Here is an 18216-nt window from a genome sequence, read left to right as displayed (position 1 = left end):
CAAAGAGTACTGAAGCCATGATGTAGCGTTGTCAAAATTTGAGGCAGGCTAACTGAGTCCAAGTTTACAGGGCAGGGGTCATAAATCGAGTCTGGTCAAATGGATTGTATGGTCGCCATGATTTTATGTAACTGTACATGTAGTTTTATAAGTGTGTGTGTGTTTGTGTGTGTGTGTGTGTGTGTGTGTGAAGAGTGTGAATGGCTCAGCTGCTCCTCAGGAGTCGAAGGCCAGCAGGTTCCTCAGAAGGTCATTTATGGGCAGCTTCCGACGCAAGGTAAGCCTCTTTCTTTCTTTCTCTCTCTCTCAATTCAATTCAATTCAAGAAAGCTTTATTGGCATGAACATTTCAATAACATTATTGCCAAAGCTCAATTACATGTACACAAAAATATAAATAAAATAATGTTTAACAGAACTGTAAATTAAGTAAGACATAAAAGTTAAGAGACAATTCTAATAATAATAACAATCCTATTATTGTGTATGGCTGTGGCCTCACTGGCTGTCCCTCAGGTCATGGCAGGCTGCTACAAATTTTGCAGCCACAATGGCCACATCCTCGTTCTCTCCGAGGATGTAAGGCAATTTACCCTCATTTGTCAAAGTTCGAAACTCAGGGAGGATTGAATTTAGTTTACTGAATGACAATGTCCGAATTTCATCATATTTCGGACATTCTGTCAAGAAGTGCAGTTCTGTCTCCACAGCCCCCAAGCTGCAGTGTGAGCATAACCTCTCCTCTCTGGGCAGCCAGGTCTGCCTGTGTCTGCCTTTTTCAATGGAGAGACTGAGTCTGTACATTCACTGAGTCTGTACATTGTCATGGTTTTCCTGAGTTTTGGGTCTTTTAGTGTACTCTCTTTAGTGTACTCTGTTTAGTGTACTCTCTTTAGTGTACTCTCTTTAGTGTACTCTCTTTAGTGTACTCTCTTTAGTGTCTCTCTTTAGTGTCTCTTTCTGTACTTTTAGTGTCTCTCTTTCTCTCCCTCTCTCTCTCTCTTGCTCACATTCTCTCTCTGTACTTTTGGGTCAGTGTACTGTTGGGTCAGTGTACTGTTGGGTCAGTGTATTGTTGGGTCACTGTACTGTTGGGTCAGTGTACTGTTGGGTCACTTTACTGTTGGGTCAGTGTACTGTTGGATCAGTGTATTGTTGGGTTAGTGTACTGTTGGGTCAGTGTACTGTTGGGTCAGTGTACTGTTGGATCAGTGTACTGTTGGGTCAGTGTATTGTTGGGTCAGTGTACTGTTGGGTCAGTGTACTGTTGGGTCAGTGTACTGTTGGATCAGTGTATTGTTGGGTCAGTGTATTGTTGGGTCAGTGTACTGTTGGGTCAGTGTACTGTTGGGTCAGTGTACTGTTGGGTTTCAGAAAAAGAGGCGGAGCAAGAAGAAAAACATCCTGGAGGATGCAGACGCGGACCCTGAGCAGAACAAACCCACCTCACGCAAGCAGGATGTGAACTACGGCAGGTAGGAGGCAGTCGCCATGTACCGCATGTACACACACACACACGCACACACACACACACACACACACACACGCAGACACACACGCACGCACGCACGCACGCACACACACACACACACACCCAGACACACACACACACACACACACACACACACACACACACACTGTTACGAATTAATTTCAAAACATATGAAAAGGTAACATAAAGAAGTCACAGGGCTTCGGTGTTACGGGAAAAAGTATTTATTTCTCTATATGCTGTGATGGAATTCGCATAAGAGGTCCCGGTGGTTAAACGTGTGGGTCAGAAAACAAACATGAGACGGTTGCAACATAGACAGCACACACACACACACACACAATGTCCAAGCGGTGGAAGTAAACCTGTCTCACTTCCCTGTTGCAGGAAGAGGAAGACCATGAGGCTCTCCCGCGCTCTCTCTGACCTGGTCAAGTACACCAAATCAGTGCGGGTCCATGACATAGAAACACAAGGTGAGGGATCAGACCAAACCAATCAACTCTGGCAAACTATGCATCACTATATAGCTGGGGATCAGACCAAACCAATCAACCCTGGCAAACGCTGTTGAACAGCCATAGAACATAGGGGGGCGCTGAGGCGCAGCAGGCTGCAGCGCCCGTACCATGTACGGGTCTGAGTACCCACGGGGACCAAGTTTCAAATCCGACCTGCGGTCATTTCCCGATTCCCACCCCATCTCTCTCTCCCACTTACTTCCTGTCCTGTTCAATAAAGCCAAAAAAGCCCAAAAAAAATATACTTAAAAAAAAGCCTAAAAAAAAAAAGAAGAACAGCCGAACATAATCAACTGGGTGTGTGCCTCTCTTCTGACTGGCTGATAATGTGTATCCGTGTCTGTGGTTGAATGTAGCCTACATGAGCAGCTGGCAGGTGTCCTCCCTGAACGAGAGCATAACCAATCAGATTGTGGCGCTGAAGCCGGGTCAGCTGGTGCGGTTCAACCAGCGGCAGCTGCTCAGGGTGTACCCCTCCAACTTCAGAGTGGACTCCAGCAACTTCAACCCCCAGCCGTACTGGAACTGCGGCTGCCACATGGGTAAGGGCATGTGCCAATCAATCAACCGACCAACCTCTCCATCAACCAATCAATTAGTCTCCCAAACAATAGAGTCCCGAAGTCTGATGTAGCGTTTCCATGACTGCAGAATCACTGGATCTAAACAAACTTTCGAAGTGGCTTAAATAGCATTGAATGTAGACATGTGGCATCATTTCTAGCTAATAAATTGTTTTAAATGTAGGCTATAGCCATTTAAACGCGCTTTACCTGCTAGGCCGCAGCTTACCCACATAACACGGATTCCCTGGCAGGTGTAATATAAAGAAACCAAATTCCAGTGGATATTTCACGTCTTCTGAAAGACTGGCGGCTGTTAACTCATTGAATGCCAAGCTGTTTTCGGAAGCTTTGTCCTAGAGTGCCAGCAATCTAGACCATTGTTGATGATTTTTGTACAGCCACAGCATATTCTGTGTTATAGCTATGAACACATACAATGGCTCGTTTAAAAGGTGAGACTTTAAGCTGGGTGCAAAACCGTGTATTTCTACACGCCTCTGTTCCTCAGAAATCCCAAGCTAAACAGTGGCTAATTTGTCATCAAAATCGCTGTTTTTTTTTAGCAATGGAGATATAACGTCTTTCATGAAATATGAAGTGTTGCCTGTAAACTTTCCGGGAAGTGATCAGCGAGACCTGGCGAGACTGACACCTAGTGATAGACCTACGAAAATGGCCTGGTTTTGTCGTGCATACGTCACTGATTCAACCCAAAGCGGCAACCGAGTTATGATAAAATGTCCAGATAAAATGTCCAGATTGTGCGTTTTCATGAGTTTTCGATCGTCATATATTTCATTTCCATTCATCACAGAGTTCCCAAAATCACATATAAGGTGTGTTAGAGTGTCTAGTTTCGTAATTAAAAAAAAAGCTAAAAACTTAATATTACGTTTTTGGCACTCAATGAGTTAAGAGTTTATTTTTTTTTCTTAAAAAATAAAGCCAAAAAACGTCCGTGAAATTAAGGATTTTAACCGCATGCTGTGAAGTTACATGCAGGTCTCTTTTACGGAGGAAACCCATGCTAAAATAAAACTCTGTAGTCACGAATTTGATCGTGTTGACATGAATATATGTTGTAGTATGTGATTCCTACAGTGTAAAAAAATATACTAACATCTTAGAAACGTTGTAAAATTATTGAAATAGATTAAGAAAGCCACTGCTAATGGTGATTTCAATGGTTAGATTGGTTTGTTTAGATCCAGTGAAATTGCTGCCTTGGCAACGCTACGTCATGGCTTCAGTACTCTATTGTTGCCATAGCAACACTACGCCATGGCTTCGGTACTCTATTGTTGCCATGGCAACACTACGTCATGGCTTCAGTACTCTATTAAACAATCAATCAATCAATTAGTCTGCCAATTAATCAATCAATACATCCATCATTTCCATGTGTGTGTGTGTGTGTGTGTGTGTTTCTACAGTCGCTTTGAATTACCAGACTGATGGTCGTAGTCTGGAGCTCAACAGGGCCAAGTTTGCTGCCAACGGCAACTGTGGATTCGTCCTGAAACCCAAGTGCATGTGTAAAGGTGTGTGTCTGGTTCAGAGGAATGTGTGTGTGTGTGTGTGTGTACGTCCTGAAACCCAGGTGCATGTGTAAAGGTCTGTGTCCGGTTCAGAGGAATGTGTGTGTTGGGTACGGGTTCAGCAGGGTGTGTTTGAGTCACGTTTTTTGTGTTTTAGCATGTGTATGTTAGCGTGTGTGTGTTTGGTGCTGTGAATGTGTCTGTGTGTGTGTGTGCACATCTTGTATACATCTTGAGTATTTCTCATTGGTGCTGTGAATTTGGTCTCCCCTATTCCCCAGCATAGAGTCTTGTGTGTGTGTGTGTGTGTGTGAGAGAGAGAGTGTGTGTGTGTGTGTGTGTGTGTGTGTGTGTGCTGTGTGTGTGTGTGTGTGTATGTGTGTGTAAGTGTGTGTTGTTCATGGGTACTGCTGTGTCCAGGTGCCTTTGACCCCTCGCTGGACGATCCGTTGCCAGGACGCAAGAAGAAGCAGCTGATGCTGAAGATCATCAGTGGGCAGCAGCTTCCCAAACCCAAGGACTCCATGCTGGGGGACAGGGGAGAGGTGACACACACACACACACACACACACACACACACACACACACACACACACAAACCCAAGGACTCCATGCTGGGGGACAGGGGAGAGGTGACACACACACACACACACACACACACACATACACACATACTCACACACACACACATACTCACACACACACACACAGAAACCCAAGCACTCCATGTTGGGGGACAGGGGAGAGGTGACACACACACACACATACACACACATACATACTCACACACACACACTACACGCACACACACATACTCACACATACACACACACACAAACACACTGCTTGTTAATATACGCTCATAATGTGTATTTGTTGTCAGATTATAGATCCGTTTGTTGAGGTGGAGATCATCGGCCTTCCAGTGGACTGCCAAAAGACTCAGACGCGAGTGGTGGACGATAATGGTGAGAGGAAGCTCACTGTAGTTTCACACTTAGTGATCTATCTATACATATGGGCCCAACACACCTTTGTGATCTATGCATGTACTGTATGTATGGGCCCAACGTGCCTACAAGGACCCCGGTTCCACACTTAGTGATCTATGCATGTATGCACTATACATATGGGCCTGACGTGCCTACGAGGACCTCGGTTGCACTCTGACTGGCGGCTCTCTCCTGATCCCACCCCCACCCTGGTATCCACAGACACGCCCCCTTGTATTCACAGACACGCCCCCCTGGTATCCACAGACATAGACACGCCCACCCTGGTATCCACAGACACGCCCACCCTGGTATCCACAGACCGGCAATCCAAGTCCAAGTCCCCCAAAATGTACTACTGTGCATTGGCCACGTTGTCAATGTGCCTGTTGATTGACAGGTTTCAACCCCATGTGGGAGGAGACTCTGCTGTTCAGCGTCCACCTGCCTCAGATCGCCCTGGTACGCTTCACCGTCTGGGATCACGACCCCATTGGCCGAGACTTCATCGGCCAGAGGACCATAGCCTTTAACAGCATGCTGCCAGGTATTCATAGCCAGTCCACTAGTTATCACATTGAGGTTGAGATTACTTGACACAAAAGTGACGTCAGATCTTCTGGAGATCCATAATGAGTATGATGATCCATTCACCCTGACTGCATTTTTTTTGTTTTGGAACCATTGGAAATGAAAAGTTATGTTGTCTATTCGTGGGCTAAATTGTGATTTATATAATGAAAAATTATGTTGTCTATTCGTAGGCTAATATGTGATTTATGTGTGCTGCTTCATTCCTGTGTGGAAGGTTATCGGCATGTGTATCTGGAAGGCGTGGAGGAGGCCTCCATCTTTGTTCATATTGCAATCTCTGACATTAGTGGCAAGGCAAGTTTATCAAACACAGTGAGATAGCAAAGTAACACTGAGACAAATTAGTCCTGTAACAAAGTAGCGCTGTAGCAAAGTAGTGCTAACGCTAACCCTATAACAAACCAGTTATAAGCCTAACCCTAAAATTTTACTTTTTTATTTTATAAGCCTAACCCTAACATTTTACTTATTTATTTTATAAACCTAACCCTAACATTTTACTTATTTATTTTATAAGCTTAACCCTAACATTTCTCTGTAGCAGAGTAGTGCTAAAGCTAGCCCTATAACAAGCTAGTTATAACTCTAATGGTAAACAAGCTAGTTATAACTCTAATGGTAAAGTAGCAAAGCGCTGTAGCAATGTAGCACTAACACTCACCCTAAGGTAACGCTGTAGCAAAGTAGTGCTAACGATAACCCTAAGGTAATGCTGTAGCAAAGTAGTGCTAACGATAACCCTAAGGTAATGCTGTAGCAAAGTAGTGCTAACGCTAACCCTAAGGGAACGCTGTAGCAAAGTAGCAAGACCTAAAGCAAAATAGTGCTGTAACAATATTAGCATGTAGCCTTAGCATTAACATGACAGTGCTGAAATCCTATTGAAATGATGATGTGAGCTGTATTTGCCTGTGATGCAGAGCAAGAGCAACGCCGTGAAGAAATTTCTGCACAAGGCTTCTCATGCCCCAGGCAACATGGGCAAGGGGAAGAAGGTGTTGTCGGAGACGTCCCTCTCCAAGCCCTTCTCGGACGATGACGTGAGCTCCCAGGGCAGCCGAGGGCCGACCCTCTCCCGGGGACCGCAGAGCGAGCCCCCACGCCGTGCGCAGAGGGTCTACTTCCAGGAGCCGCTCGAGAGGCACAGGGGTGCGTACAGAACACCAATCAGCTGTCTCAACCAGGGCTGCGCATTTACATGCTGTCAGGAAGTGTATCATTTTGTAACTAAGAATATGTTTCTGGCCATGGTGGAGCAGTGGCGACGACACCATCATTTTGTAAATAAGAATATGTTTCTGGCCATGGTGGAGCAGTGGCAACGACACTAACTGACAGTCAGTCGATTTGGGTTCGATTCCCGCTGTAGTTTTGTGTTGCCAGTAGTTATTCTGCCTGCTTTGGACACAGTTGACCCATTTCCACTATAGGAACTCAAGAGGGTGAGAGGGAGAGAGGTGGCCCTGCTGAGAGTGAGGAGGGTCTGCTGAGGGTTAGGGTTAGGTCTGCTGAGGGTTAGGGTTAGGTCTAATGAGAGGGTTAGAGTTAGGGTTAAGTCTGCTGAGAGTGAGGGTCTGCTGAGGGGGTTAGGTCTGCTGAGAGGGTTAGGTCTGCTGAGGGGGTTAGGCTTAGGGTTAGGTCTGCTGAGGGGGTTACTGTAGGTCTGCTGAGGGGGTTACTGTAGGTCTGCTGAGGGGGTTAGGGTTAGGTCTGCTGAGGGGGTTACTGTAGGTCTGCTGAGGGGGTTAGGGTTAGGTCTGCTGAGGGGGTTACTGTAGGTCTGCTGAGAGTGAGCTTTTGTGTTGTGGTCCTCAGGTCCCCGGAGCCGCATGTCGTCCGAGGCGAGCTCTATCGATATCACCTACGGCTACATCAACTGGGGCAGCGAGGACACGTCCGAACCAGAGGTCCAGACGCCGCCCTTCAGGATCCGTCGCCAGTCCCTCAGCAAGCAGGAGAGCACGTCCTCAGAGCGCTCGGATGGTTCTCCGCAGGTCATAGTGGAGGGTGCTGTTCTAGAAAAGGAACCTCCGCCAAAACCTAGTCGGGATCCTGCATTCTTACAGTCATCAGAACTACAGATGGACACCAAGCTTGAGATACCGGTGCCCATTCTACCAACACCACAGAACAAGTGGAACCTAATGGTTCCTCATCCACTAGAAGTTCCCCCACGGTTCCGACGGCAGTTGGCAGTATTGGAACCAATAGACCAGGAACCAGAACCCAATGCAGAAAACATAATTTCAGAACCTTCCCATCTTCTGAAGCCATCAGAACCTGATGTAGAGACCAGAGATTTGTTTGACCAGCCACCAGAACCCAGGATTGAGAACAGATCTTTACAACAAATAGATGAAAACAGAGGACTCAAACCAGACACTAGAGTATTAGAACCAACAGGCCAACCTGTAGAAACTAGAACACTGCAACCAATAGATGAGCTATCAGAAACAGGAGCTAGGTCTTTAGAACCAACAGGCCAACCTCTGGATAACAGACATTTGCAACCAAAAGATGAGCTATCAGAACACAAACCAGAAACTGCTTTAGAACCTCCCGAGATGCTAGCTGTAGAACCTATAGACCAACTCCCAGAAAGCAGAACTTTAGAACCGGTAAAGCCACCGTTAGAACCCAAACCTGTTAGCCTACCACTAGCACCAAAACCTTTAGAATCTGTAAACCAAGTACTAGAACCTAAGGCTGTAGAACAACTAAACCAACCGCCAGAACCCAATCTGGTGGCCCGGGCATTAGAACAGATTGATCAGGAAGCCCCACTCCTTGCTGAGACAGCTGTGAAGCCTGTAGACCAGCGACCAGAACCCAGTCAGGCCCGGGTGCTGGACCCTCTGGATCTGCCCTGGCAGAACCAGCCAAGCCGGGAAGAGGAGGCTGCACTTCCCCCGCCTCTACAACCCCAACCTGCAGTGGTTCCTCAGGTTCCCCTGGTTCCTGCAGTGGCTCCTTGGGTTCCCCTGGATCCTGCAGTGAGTCCACAGGTTCCTGCAATGGCTCCTTGGATTCCCCAGGTTCCTGCCCTGGTTCCCCAGGTTCCCCTGGCTCCTGCAGTGAGTCCACAGGTTCCTGTAGTGGTTCCCCTGACTCCTGCAGTGGTTCCTCAGGTTCCCCAGGTTCCTACCCTGGTTCCCATGGTTCCTGCAGTGGTTCCCCAGGTTCCCATGGTTCCTGCAGTGGTTCCTCAGGTTCCTGCAGTGGTTCCCCAGGTTCCTGTCGCCCCTGTGAGGCAGGTGACATACAGTGACCAGAGCACACAGACGGACCCCATCGACATTCCCGCCATGATGCTCTACAACTCCCCCGAGCTCATGAGCAGGAACCGCATGCACCTGCCCCCCCATCCCACCCAGCCCGGTGCCCGTCAGGAGGGCAGTGGCCCGCAAACCGCCCCCCACCCCCCCCACTCCCCCCACCCCCTCCTTCACGGAGAGGCGGTCCAAAAGTGTCCCACGGCGACCCCCCCAACCACCCGCTACCCCACGACCTCCCTCCCGCCCCTCGCTGCAGTGGCAGCACTCCCTCCCGGAGCAGCGCATTGGCTACTGCTCCCCGCGCCCGCCTGGCACCGGTCTCAACAGCGCCGCCCTGCTGGGCGACAATGACTCCAGCAGCGGGGGCAGCCTGGACAGCGTGGACCTGAGCAGCCTGCCCTCCAAGGTGCCCGTGGGGCAGCCGCCACAGGTGGGCACGCTGCAGAGGGAGATGGACGCCCTGTTCCAGCAGAAGATCAGGGAGCTACGCTGCACCTCCCCACTGCTGTTCCGCGGTAAGAGAGGCAGTGTGTGTGTGTGTGTGTGTGGTGGCAGGGCAGCGTGTGTGTGTTATGTCTGCTTTATGCCTGTGCTGGGGGTTAATGATGTGTGTGTGTCTCCCTTCTCACAGATGACTCTGATGACGATGAGAAGTAGCTGGACATATGGAAGCATTGGAACACCACCAGTAGCTGGACATATGGAAGCATTGGAACACCACCAGTGTGATATGGGTCCAGCAGCAGTTTGAGCCAAAGACCAAAATCCATCAGTATTCTTTTACCCCTCCTCAGGGTAAATACCCCGACCACCTCTCATGCCCCTACCCAGGGCAAGAGCCCCCTGGCTACGACCCTCAGCCTTACCTCCCCATCACACACTCACCCCCCTGTGACAGGAGGTGTACACTGGACCTAGGAGCGCTCCTCAACACTGGACCTATGAGCGCTCCTTAACACTGGACCTATGAGCGCTCCTCAACACTGGACCTATGAGCGCTCCTCAACACTGGACCTATGAGCGCTCCTTAACACTGGACCTATGACAGGAGGAGCGCTCCTTAACACGGGACCTAAACCTGAATCTGTACTTTTTATGAATATTTTGTATATTTCTGTATATGTTTGAAAGTTGTCAAATTATAAATCCTCCCCCAGAGATGGTGTGAGTTTCTATTGTTGAGAGCAGGACGTCTAAAACGCCATTTTCACAGTCAATGGCGAATGTCTGTTCCATCATGATTCATGTGAACCGTGCTGACGTCATGACATCATGTGAATCATATGTGTTGGTGTCAAGACCTGTGTGAGTCGTATGTGATGACCTCATGACCTGTGTGTTTCGTATGCGATGACCTCATGACCTGTGTGAGTCATATGTGATGACCTCATGACCTGTGTGAGTCATATGTGATGACCTCATGACCTGTGTGAGTGGTATGTGATGACCTAATGACCTGTGTGAGTGGTATGTGATGACCTCATGACCTGTGTGAGTGGTATGTGATGACCTAATGACCTGTGTGAGTCATATGTGATGACCTAATGACCTGTGTGAGTGGTATGTGATGACCTAATGACCTGTGTGAGTGGTATGTGATGACCTAATGACCTGTGTAAGTGGTATGCTGTAGGTTGCCCTGCTGAGTGTTTAGAGAATGGAAGTGACCATAGAGTAGTCAAACCAGCACACGGTTGTTAGTAATAGACTATTTTTATTGATCAACTGTTACACGTGCCAGAGCCACTCTCTTTTCAGCAGAATCTGATTGGCTAAGAGAAGATCTGTCAGCAGTGTGATTGGCTAAGAGGAGATCTGTCAGCAGTGTGATTGGCTAGGGGGAGATCTGTCAGCAGTGTGATTGGCTAAGGGGAGATTCCTCTACACAGAGCCCATGCGTGAGCAGCAGATTCAGTGTGTGTGAGAGCAGAAAGCCAACTGTACAGAACAACAAATAAAGATTTAAACACTTACACACTCCACTGAGGATTCTGCTATGTGTATGGCTGCTATGAGGTGTGTGTTCTGCTGTGTGTGTGGCTGCTGTGAGGTGTGTGTTCTGCTGTGTGTGTGGCTGCATCTGCTGTGTGTGTGACAACATCTTCAGTCATCAGTCAAATGCCTACTGCAACAAGGGACAATGCAACACAAATATATAACAGTCTATGATATATGGGAGATATTATTATGCATTTCTATTTACATAACTCAAAAGAAATGAATAACCTAGATTGGTTAAGCCAGTACAATCCGATATGATCACACTTAAGAGTGGATCTTAAATGCAGTTTTAGTAACAGTGCGTTTCAGTGACTAGTGATGAACATTATCAAATTAATGATCAAACACACACACACACACACACACAATAACATGGAGCCAGTGTCAAGCCCCAAACACTTCCCCAGGATCGGGCGGATGCCTCCTCTCCCGAGGTGATGCGTGTGTGAGTGTGTTCTTCCACTATGGCGTGTGTGTTTTCAGGCTTTGCTCTTCTCTGGTGTGTGTGTGGCATGTCTGTGTGTGTGTGTGTGTGTGTGTGTGTGTGTGTGTGTGTGTTTTCAGGCTTTGCTCTTCTCTGGTGTGTGTGTGGCATGTCTGTGTGTGTGTGTGTGTGTGTGTGTGGCGTGTCGTGTCTGTGTGTGTGTGTGTGTGTGTGCGTGTCTGTGTGTGTGTGGTGTGGTGTGGCATGTGTGTTTTCAGGCTTTGCTCTTCTCTGGTGTGTGTGTGGCGTGGCTGTGTGTGTGTGTGTGTGTGGCGTGTCTGTGTGTGTGTGTGTGTGTGTGGCGTGTCTGTGTGTGTGTGTGTGTGTGTGTGTGGTGTGGCGTGTGTGTTTTCAGGCTTTGCTCTTCTCTGGTGTGTGTGTGGCGTGTCTGTGTGTGTGTGTGTGTGTGTGGTGGTGTGTGGCGTGTGTGTTTTCAGGCTTTGCTCTTCTCTGCGCTCTCCTCTTGGCTGCTCACACCCCCGCCTCTTAAACGCTGGCTCAGCTCCTGAGACAGCACTGTGCAGCAGGACTTCTGAGGACGACACACACACAGCCTGTTACACACTGAGTGTGTGTGTGTGTGATAATACTGTAAAAAACACTTCTGTGGAGATCACACACACACAGCCTGTTACACAATGAGTGTGTGTGTGTGTGTGTGATAATACTGTATAAAGGGCTCAACATGTTTCTGCGTCAACTCCACGGCGTAGCTACGCCGGCACTCCTACGGCGTCGTGACCATTTTATGGTTCTGCGTCGGGTTGCTTTGCATCGTGGTGCATTTCACCGCCATAACGCTCGGTGTCGCCTGTGTCTGCATCGCTCACCACGGAAACCACAGACTGTATGACCGAAACGCTACTCAGAATAGCAAACCCCATAGACTGTCGTGCCAAAATATTAATCTTATTTGTTTGGCCTTTTCTTGCTTAGATTTTGTACAAAGTATCGAGAAATAGACACAGTAAACCAGCAAATAAGTCTGAGGTTATTTGCGAGGTGTCTGCCAGCCAGTTTAAGTTATGTTAGCAGGCGAACTTTAGCACAACTGCCCACAAAGTACTGCTTGCTGGCGAAGTGCTCATTTCAAAACATTACTGACATGTAAACACATAACCCCGTCATTGTAACCAAAATATGTCTGAGTTTATTTGCAAAGCTTATGTCAGTGAGCTAGCATGTTGCTAAACCCCACAGCAGGCTGCTTAAAACACGGCTCTGACACCGACTATCAACACACAGGATGAGTTGACCAATCACAGTCCTTGCGGTCTGCACGTCGAGCTACGCCGGAGGGGTCGGAGACGCAGAGGGGTCTGTGTGTGTGTGTGTGTGTGTGTGTGTGTGTGTGTGTGAGAGGAGGTTCGCGACGACGCAGAGGGGTCTGTGTGTGTGTGTGTGTGTGTGTGAGAGGAGGTTCGCGACGACCAGTGGTGGAGGAAGTACTGAATCTCAGTACTTAAGTAAAAGTACAAATACACAGAGCAATATTTACTTTAGTAAAAGTAAAAGTACCACAATGACAACCCTACTTAGTAAAAGTAAAAAGTACCTGCTTTTTAAATGTGCTTTAAGTATTAAAGGTAAAAGTATTTGAATAATGATTTATTCTCTTAATATCTATATTCTAAAAGGAAAAATCAGTATGGGCTGTGGCATTTTAATCTAGTTAGTTTCTAAGCTAGTTTTAGGTTATACTCGACTAGATAGTTTTAAGTTAATGCAATTGTGCTTACCATCTGTGGCCCAGTTTACATTCTGACCTACAATTCTAGAGACTGTAATTCTGGTTATCTATTATAGGGTGATCTGAGTAATATCATTGGCAAAAAACACGAGAGCCTGAAGTTTAACGGGGTAGACAAAGGGAAACGTCGGGTGGATCAGAATGCCAATTATACTGATTGAACAGAAAAGTTGCTGAGAAAGGTGTCTTTATGATTAAGTTCAGTTTCACTTATGCAGACGATAGACATTGAATGGCGTTCACGTTACTACCCCCAATTGTAGGCTATGCATCTTTATTTAATCACACACAATTAAGGAATATTTCTAATCTGGAAAATGTTACATCTTTTCCGCCACCGGTTCATTAATAGTCTACCATTCATTTGTAATAAAATGATCAGGCGATAATGACAGAAGCATGGGCATAGCCTTTAACTTCGCTGATCCGCGGATAGCAATCTCATCGGAGAGGAGGCCCTAACGCTACAGATAACAGACAGAGAAAGGCACAGAACACAGTTGCATGTACAGTGTAGCCATGGGTCTGGTGAATATAGCCTACGAATGCAGATGGCTACAAGCTCACGCTTTGCCTGGTCTAGACTAGAAGCTTATGTTTTAAGAATGCACGTAAGCTCCCAGAATCTTTGGTAGCAACCCCGGTAAAAAACAAACGCGTTTGTCAGAGAGAAAAAAAAAACTGATCATAAAATGTATCGTAAAAGGAACGATGGTGTTGTAGAAATGTAGCCGGAGTAAAAAGTACAGATAATTGCTGTAAAAGTCAAAAGTATGCACTATAAATTTTACTTAAGTAAAGTACAAATCACGTGGAAAAAATTTACTTAAGTACAGTAACGGCATTTGTGCCGTTACATTCCACCACTGGCGACGACGCAGAGGGGTCTGTGGGAGTACGCCGTGGATTCGACGCAGAAGCATAAAATAGGCTTAACAGGACTTCTGTGGAGGACACACACACAGCCTGTTACACAATGAATGTTTGTGTGTGTGTGTGAGTTCTGTGTGTAGGTGTGTGAGTTTGTGAGCGTGTGTGTGTGTGTGTTACCCTCTGCTCCTGTGCTCGGTGGCGTGATCGTGCGGTGAGCTCCAGCAGGGCAATGAGCAGTGCGATCCCGAGGCCAACCGCGAGCAGCAGGAAGATGCCGCGCAGGCCGTGACCTTTGACCCCTGATCCTCGACCTCCGCTGGCCATGCAGCTGCTGGCCCACCACTTGCTGCGCAGGTAGGCCAGCTCACCTGCCTCACTCAGCTGCAGCACAGCGATGCTCAAGTTCTTCAGCATGGGAGAGCCTACACACACACACACACACACACACACACACACACACAGAACTCACACACACAGACAGACAACACAGACACAGACAACACACACACACACACACACACAAACACACACACACACCATATATAGATGTATATATAATATGTATAATAGATGTATATATGTAAACACACCAAATACATGTATCATACAGACAGAACACAGACAGTGTCATCTCCTCCATCTCTCTCCTCCTCTCTGTGCCCCGTTACCTTTGAAATTATGCTAGTGGAGTACCCCCCCTCCACCCTGCCATTACCCCCTGTGGTTACCTAGCGGTGTGACGATACTGTAGCCCCTCATCCCAATGACCTCATGCGCTCGGACGAGCTCGCAGTAGCGTGCCACGGCCAGGTCCAGCGACACCGACTCCCCGATGAAGGCGTAGTTCCCGTCCTTGGCCCTCTGGACACCTTCGTCCATCGACGACACAAAGCTCTTCCTCCTCTCCATGTGCTCATAGATCCGCCGGTATGCAGGGTTGTTGGAGTTCTGCAGACACACACACACACACACACACACACACACACACACAGCAGGTAACACACTCGCATGTGAAGATCTAATTCATAACACACTCACCTGAAGATATCATGCAGATCTGATTGAAATAAAACATGTTTAAGACCTCTCATGCCTGATTGAAATAAAACATGTTTAAGACCTCTCATGCCTGATTGAAATAAAACACATTTAAGACGTCTCATGCCTGATTGAAATAAAACATGTTTAAGACCTCTCATGCCTGATTGAAATAAAACACATTTAAGACCTCTCATGCCTGATTGAAATAAAACACGTTTAAGACGTCTCATGCCTGATTTCCTCTCTTTGAAAGTACACTCCACCGTTTATAACCCACCTAGGGAGGTCCCTCGTGCTAACCTCTCCTACGTGTTTATAACACACGTTTATAACACACACGTTTATAACACACGTTTATAACACACGTTTGTAACATGCGTTTATAACCCACATAGGGAGGTTCACTGTGCTAACCTCTCCTATGCGTTTATAACACACACGTTAATAACACACACGTTTATAACACACACGTTTATAACACGCGTTTATAACACACATTTATAACACACGTTTATAACACACACGTTTATAACACACGCGTTTATAACCCACGTTTAATTGCCCCCCGGAAATAAATAAAGTGATTTAAATAAATAAATAACACAAGCGTTTATAACCCACATAGGGAGGTCCAACATGCTAACCTCTCCTACATGTTTATAACACACATTTATAACACACACGTTTATAACACACGTTTATAACACATGCGTTTATAACACACATTTATAACACATGTGTTTATAACCCACATAGGGTGATTCAAGTTGAAACTCTGTGAAGCGCTTTGCGAAATATATATGTTTTGGCATTTGGTTTATTATATAAATAGAACTGAACTGATCTGAGAGAGGAGGCAGCAGGTGATTGATGTAGATAAACAGTGTTTCAGTGGAACGTTAACAGAATGTTCCGGAAATGGGTGTGGCTGACCTTGAAGAAGGCAAGTGTGGAGGATCCGGACAGCGTGCCGTACTCGATGATGTCCTGATTGGCCAAGTCCTCGAAGCCCTTGATCATCAGGTGGGCGGAGTCGGGCGGCTGGGAGGAGCTAAGGTTGGCAAAGTAGCAGGAGAGCAACACCAGCGCGAACAGCCACCAGGTGCAGCTGATAACCCTCGCCGACACCGCCCGGGGGTGCGGCCCTGCACCTGCAGCATGAGGAGGAGGAGGACACCACCGGTCATGGTTTGGGTCATTACACTACCTCTAAAGTAGTGTTTATGTGTGTGTGTGAACTGTCATGAAGTAGTGTGTTGGTGTGTGTGTGTGTGTGTGTGAACTGTCATTAAGTACTGTGTTTGTGCGTGTGTGTGTGTGTGTGTGTGTGTGTGTGTGTGTGTGTGAACTGTCATGAAGTAGTGTGTTGGTGTGTGTGTGTGTATGTGTAAGTGTGTGTGTGTGTGTGAACTGTCATTAAGTACTGTGTGTGTGCGTGTGTGTGTGTGAGTAGTGTGTGTGTGTGTGCAGGGGTGGAGTGGCAATCGGAGGACGATCGGGAGTTTTCCCGGTGGGCCGGCCGATGAGTCTGCGCGATGTGGGCCGGCCCATAGAGCTTTTATCGAGGCCGTGAGTCGTACGCAGCCATCGACCTGATAGATGCATTAAGAATTTTCCACGAAAATCTCCGAGATCTACACTTTAACATTTGGGGAGTCCAACCAATATTTATACCACTCGCTCACTGTCTATATGTCATTCATGGTTACCCTGTACACTCATCTCTCCCATGCTTATTTTTGTGTAGGCTAGCCTTAATTTTTTATCATAATTCATTTTTGTCTTATTCAGGTGTTACAGAACTTTCATCACAAATAAAAAAAAATGACAATTTAATTTGTTTGTTTGTACTTAAATTAACGTAAGCCTAGGCTAGAATGGAGCAAAGCCTCCTGGGGGAATGGGGAATGTGTTTCTGGTTTATCAATGAACCCGATTGCAGGTCAAGTCTATTTACAGAAATTTAGTGGGATAAATGGCGGCCCTCGTCTAATGGCATGACCCTACAAGCGATCAAGTTCGAGGAAAACTACAGGAGTTTTGACAGTCATTTGGTTTGCGTGGTTGCTTGCTGTTTTACACATGGATGGAAGCCAGAGAGAAGGGTTAAGCGGAGCTAAAAGCATTGACGTTATTGCTAGGCAGAAACCAGCACAAGCTAGTCTTATGTTGATATGTAGCCTAGGCCTAGCCTAATGACTAATTAGTGGGCCCTCAGGCTGATAAATGGTTTGTGGAACTTCGTTGGAACTGTCTATATGTAAGCATATATGCCTACTTTAATCATTCATTACATTCAAAGTGCCTGGTTTTCAATTATTTAATTACCTGTGTTATTAAGTTGACATTGTCTGTAGGTTAGGCCTTTTTTTAAATTTATACAGGCAACTATTGGAGTGCTATGATACCCAGATATGTCCTTGCATAATGCTTGAAATTTCCATCCACCCACAAAGCTGTTTTTATACTGCACCGGTTGCATATCTAGTTCCTTACACATTTATTGAAACTGCCTGGTTTGTGGTTGATTGGCTTGTTGTATTGCATTAGCACTATATATTTTGTTTGTGCTATTGATGTGTGTGCATGTTTGGGGGCGGGGAGGGGGGGAGGGGGTGTTGGGAGAGGGGGGCTGGAGCCGTCAGAATTTTCCCGGTGGATTTTAGTGCCCCACTCAGCCCCTGTGTGTGTGTAAGTGTGTGTGTGTGTGTGTGTGTGCGTGTGTGTGTGTGTCTGTGTGTGTGTGTGTGTGTGTGTGTGTGTGTGTGTGTGTGTGTAAGTGTGTGTGTGTGTGTGTGTGTGCGTGTGAGTGTGTATGTTTATGTGTGTAAGTGTGTGTGTGTGTGTATGTGTGTAAGTGTGTGTGTGTGTGTCCACCTTGCAGACTGAGTGCTCCCGCGGCGTACCACAGGCTGTGCAGCAGTGTGAAGTGATTCTCCTCTGCCTCTGGGTGGCGCCACTCCCGCGGGCTCAGCCTATCAGGACAGAGGAAAAGATACCATGAGCAACCCACTCGCGTGGGCTCAGCCTATCAGGACAGAGGACAAGATACCATGAGCAACCCACTCGCGTGAGCTCAGCCTATCAGG

The 18216-nt window shown here is 47.0% G+C and overlaps 2 protein-coding genes across 3 annotated transcripts in view; one reads left to right on the top strand and one right to left on the bottom strand.

The window, feature by feature from the left end:
- Positions 1-10955, top strand: part of plch2b (phospholipase C, eta 2b) — a 28879-nt gene extending 17924 nt beyond the window's left edge. The window contains exons 11-23 of the mRNA XM_048255532.1: positions 194-277; positions 1375-1475; positions 1880-1968; positions 2370-2555; positions 4013-4120; positions 4538-4662; positions 5001-5085; positions 5510-5656; positions 5918-5997; positions 6624-6852; positions 7519-9179; positions 9235-9493; positions 9610-10955. Coding sequence (XP_048111489.1) covers positions 194-277; positions 1375-1475; positions 1880-1968; positions 2370-2555; positions 4013-4120; positions 4538-4662; positions 5001-5085; positions 5510-5656; positions 5918-5997; positions 6624-6852; positions 7519-9179; positions 9235-9493; positions 9610-9635 — 3180 coding nt within the window. The 3' untranslated portion in view covers positions 9636-10955. The remainder of the gene's footprint in view (positions 1-193; positions 278-1374; positions 1476-1879; positions 1969-2369; positions 2556-4012; positions 4121-4537; positions 4663-5000; positions 5086-5509; positions 5657-5917; positions 5998-6623; positions 6853-7518; positions 9180-9234; positions 9494-9609) is intronic.
- Positions 10956-11827: 872 nt separating this feature from the next.
- Positions 11828-18216, bottom strand: part of si:dkey-183j2.10 (probable glutamate receptor) — a 13444-nt gene continuing 7055 nt past the window's right edge. For both annotated transcript variants that reach the window (XM_048255444.1, XM_048255445.1), the window contains exons 6-10: positions 18005-18102; positions 16061-16278; positions 14815-15034; positions 14264-14508; positions 11828-11995 (exon numbers count right to left, since the gene is read on the bottom strand). In XM_048255444.1, the coding sequence (XP_048111401.1) occupies positions 11897-11995; positions 14264-14508; positions 14815-15034; positions 16061-16278; positions 18005-18102 (880 nt within the window). In that variant the 3' untranslated portion in view covers positions 11828-11896. The remainder of the gene's footprint in view (positions 11996-14263; positions 14509-14814; positions 15035-16060; positions 16279-18004; positions 18103-18216) is intronic.

The sequence above is a fragment of the Alosa alosa genome, chromosome 10 (genome assembly GCF_017589495.1).
Source record: "Alosa alosa isolate M-15738 ecotype Scorff River chromosome 10, AALO_Geno_1.1, whole genome shotgun sequence".
Classification (NCBI taxonomy): domain Eukaryota; kingdom Metazoa; phylum Chordata; class Actinopteri; order Clupeiformes; family Clupeidae; genus Alosa; species Alosa alosa.
This window is presented reverse-complemented; position numbering and strand designations above follow the sequence as displayed.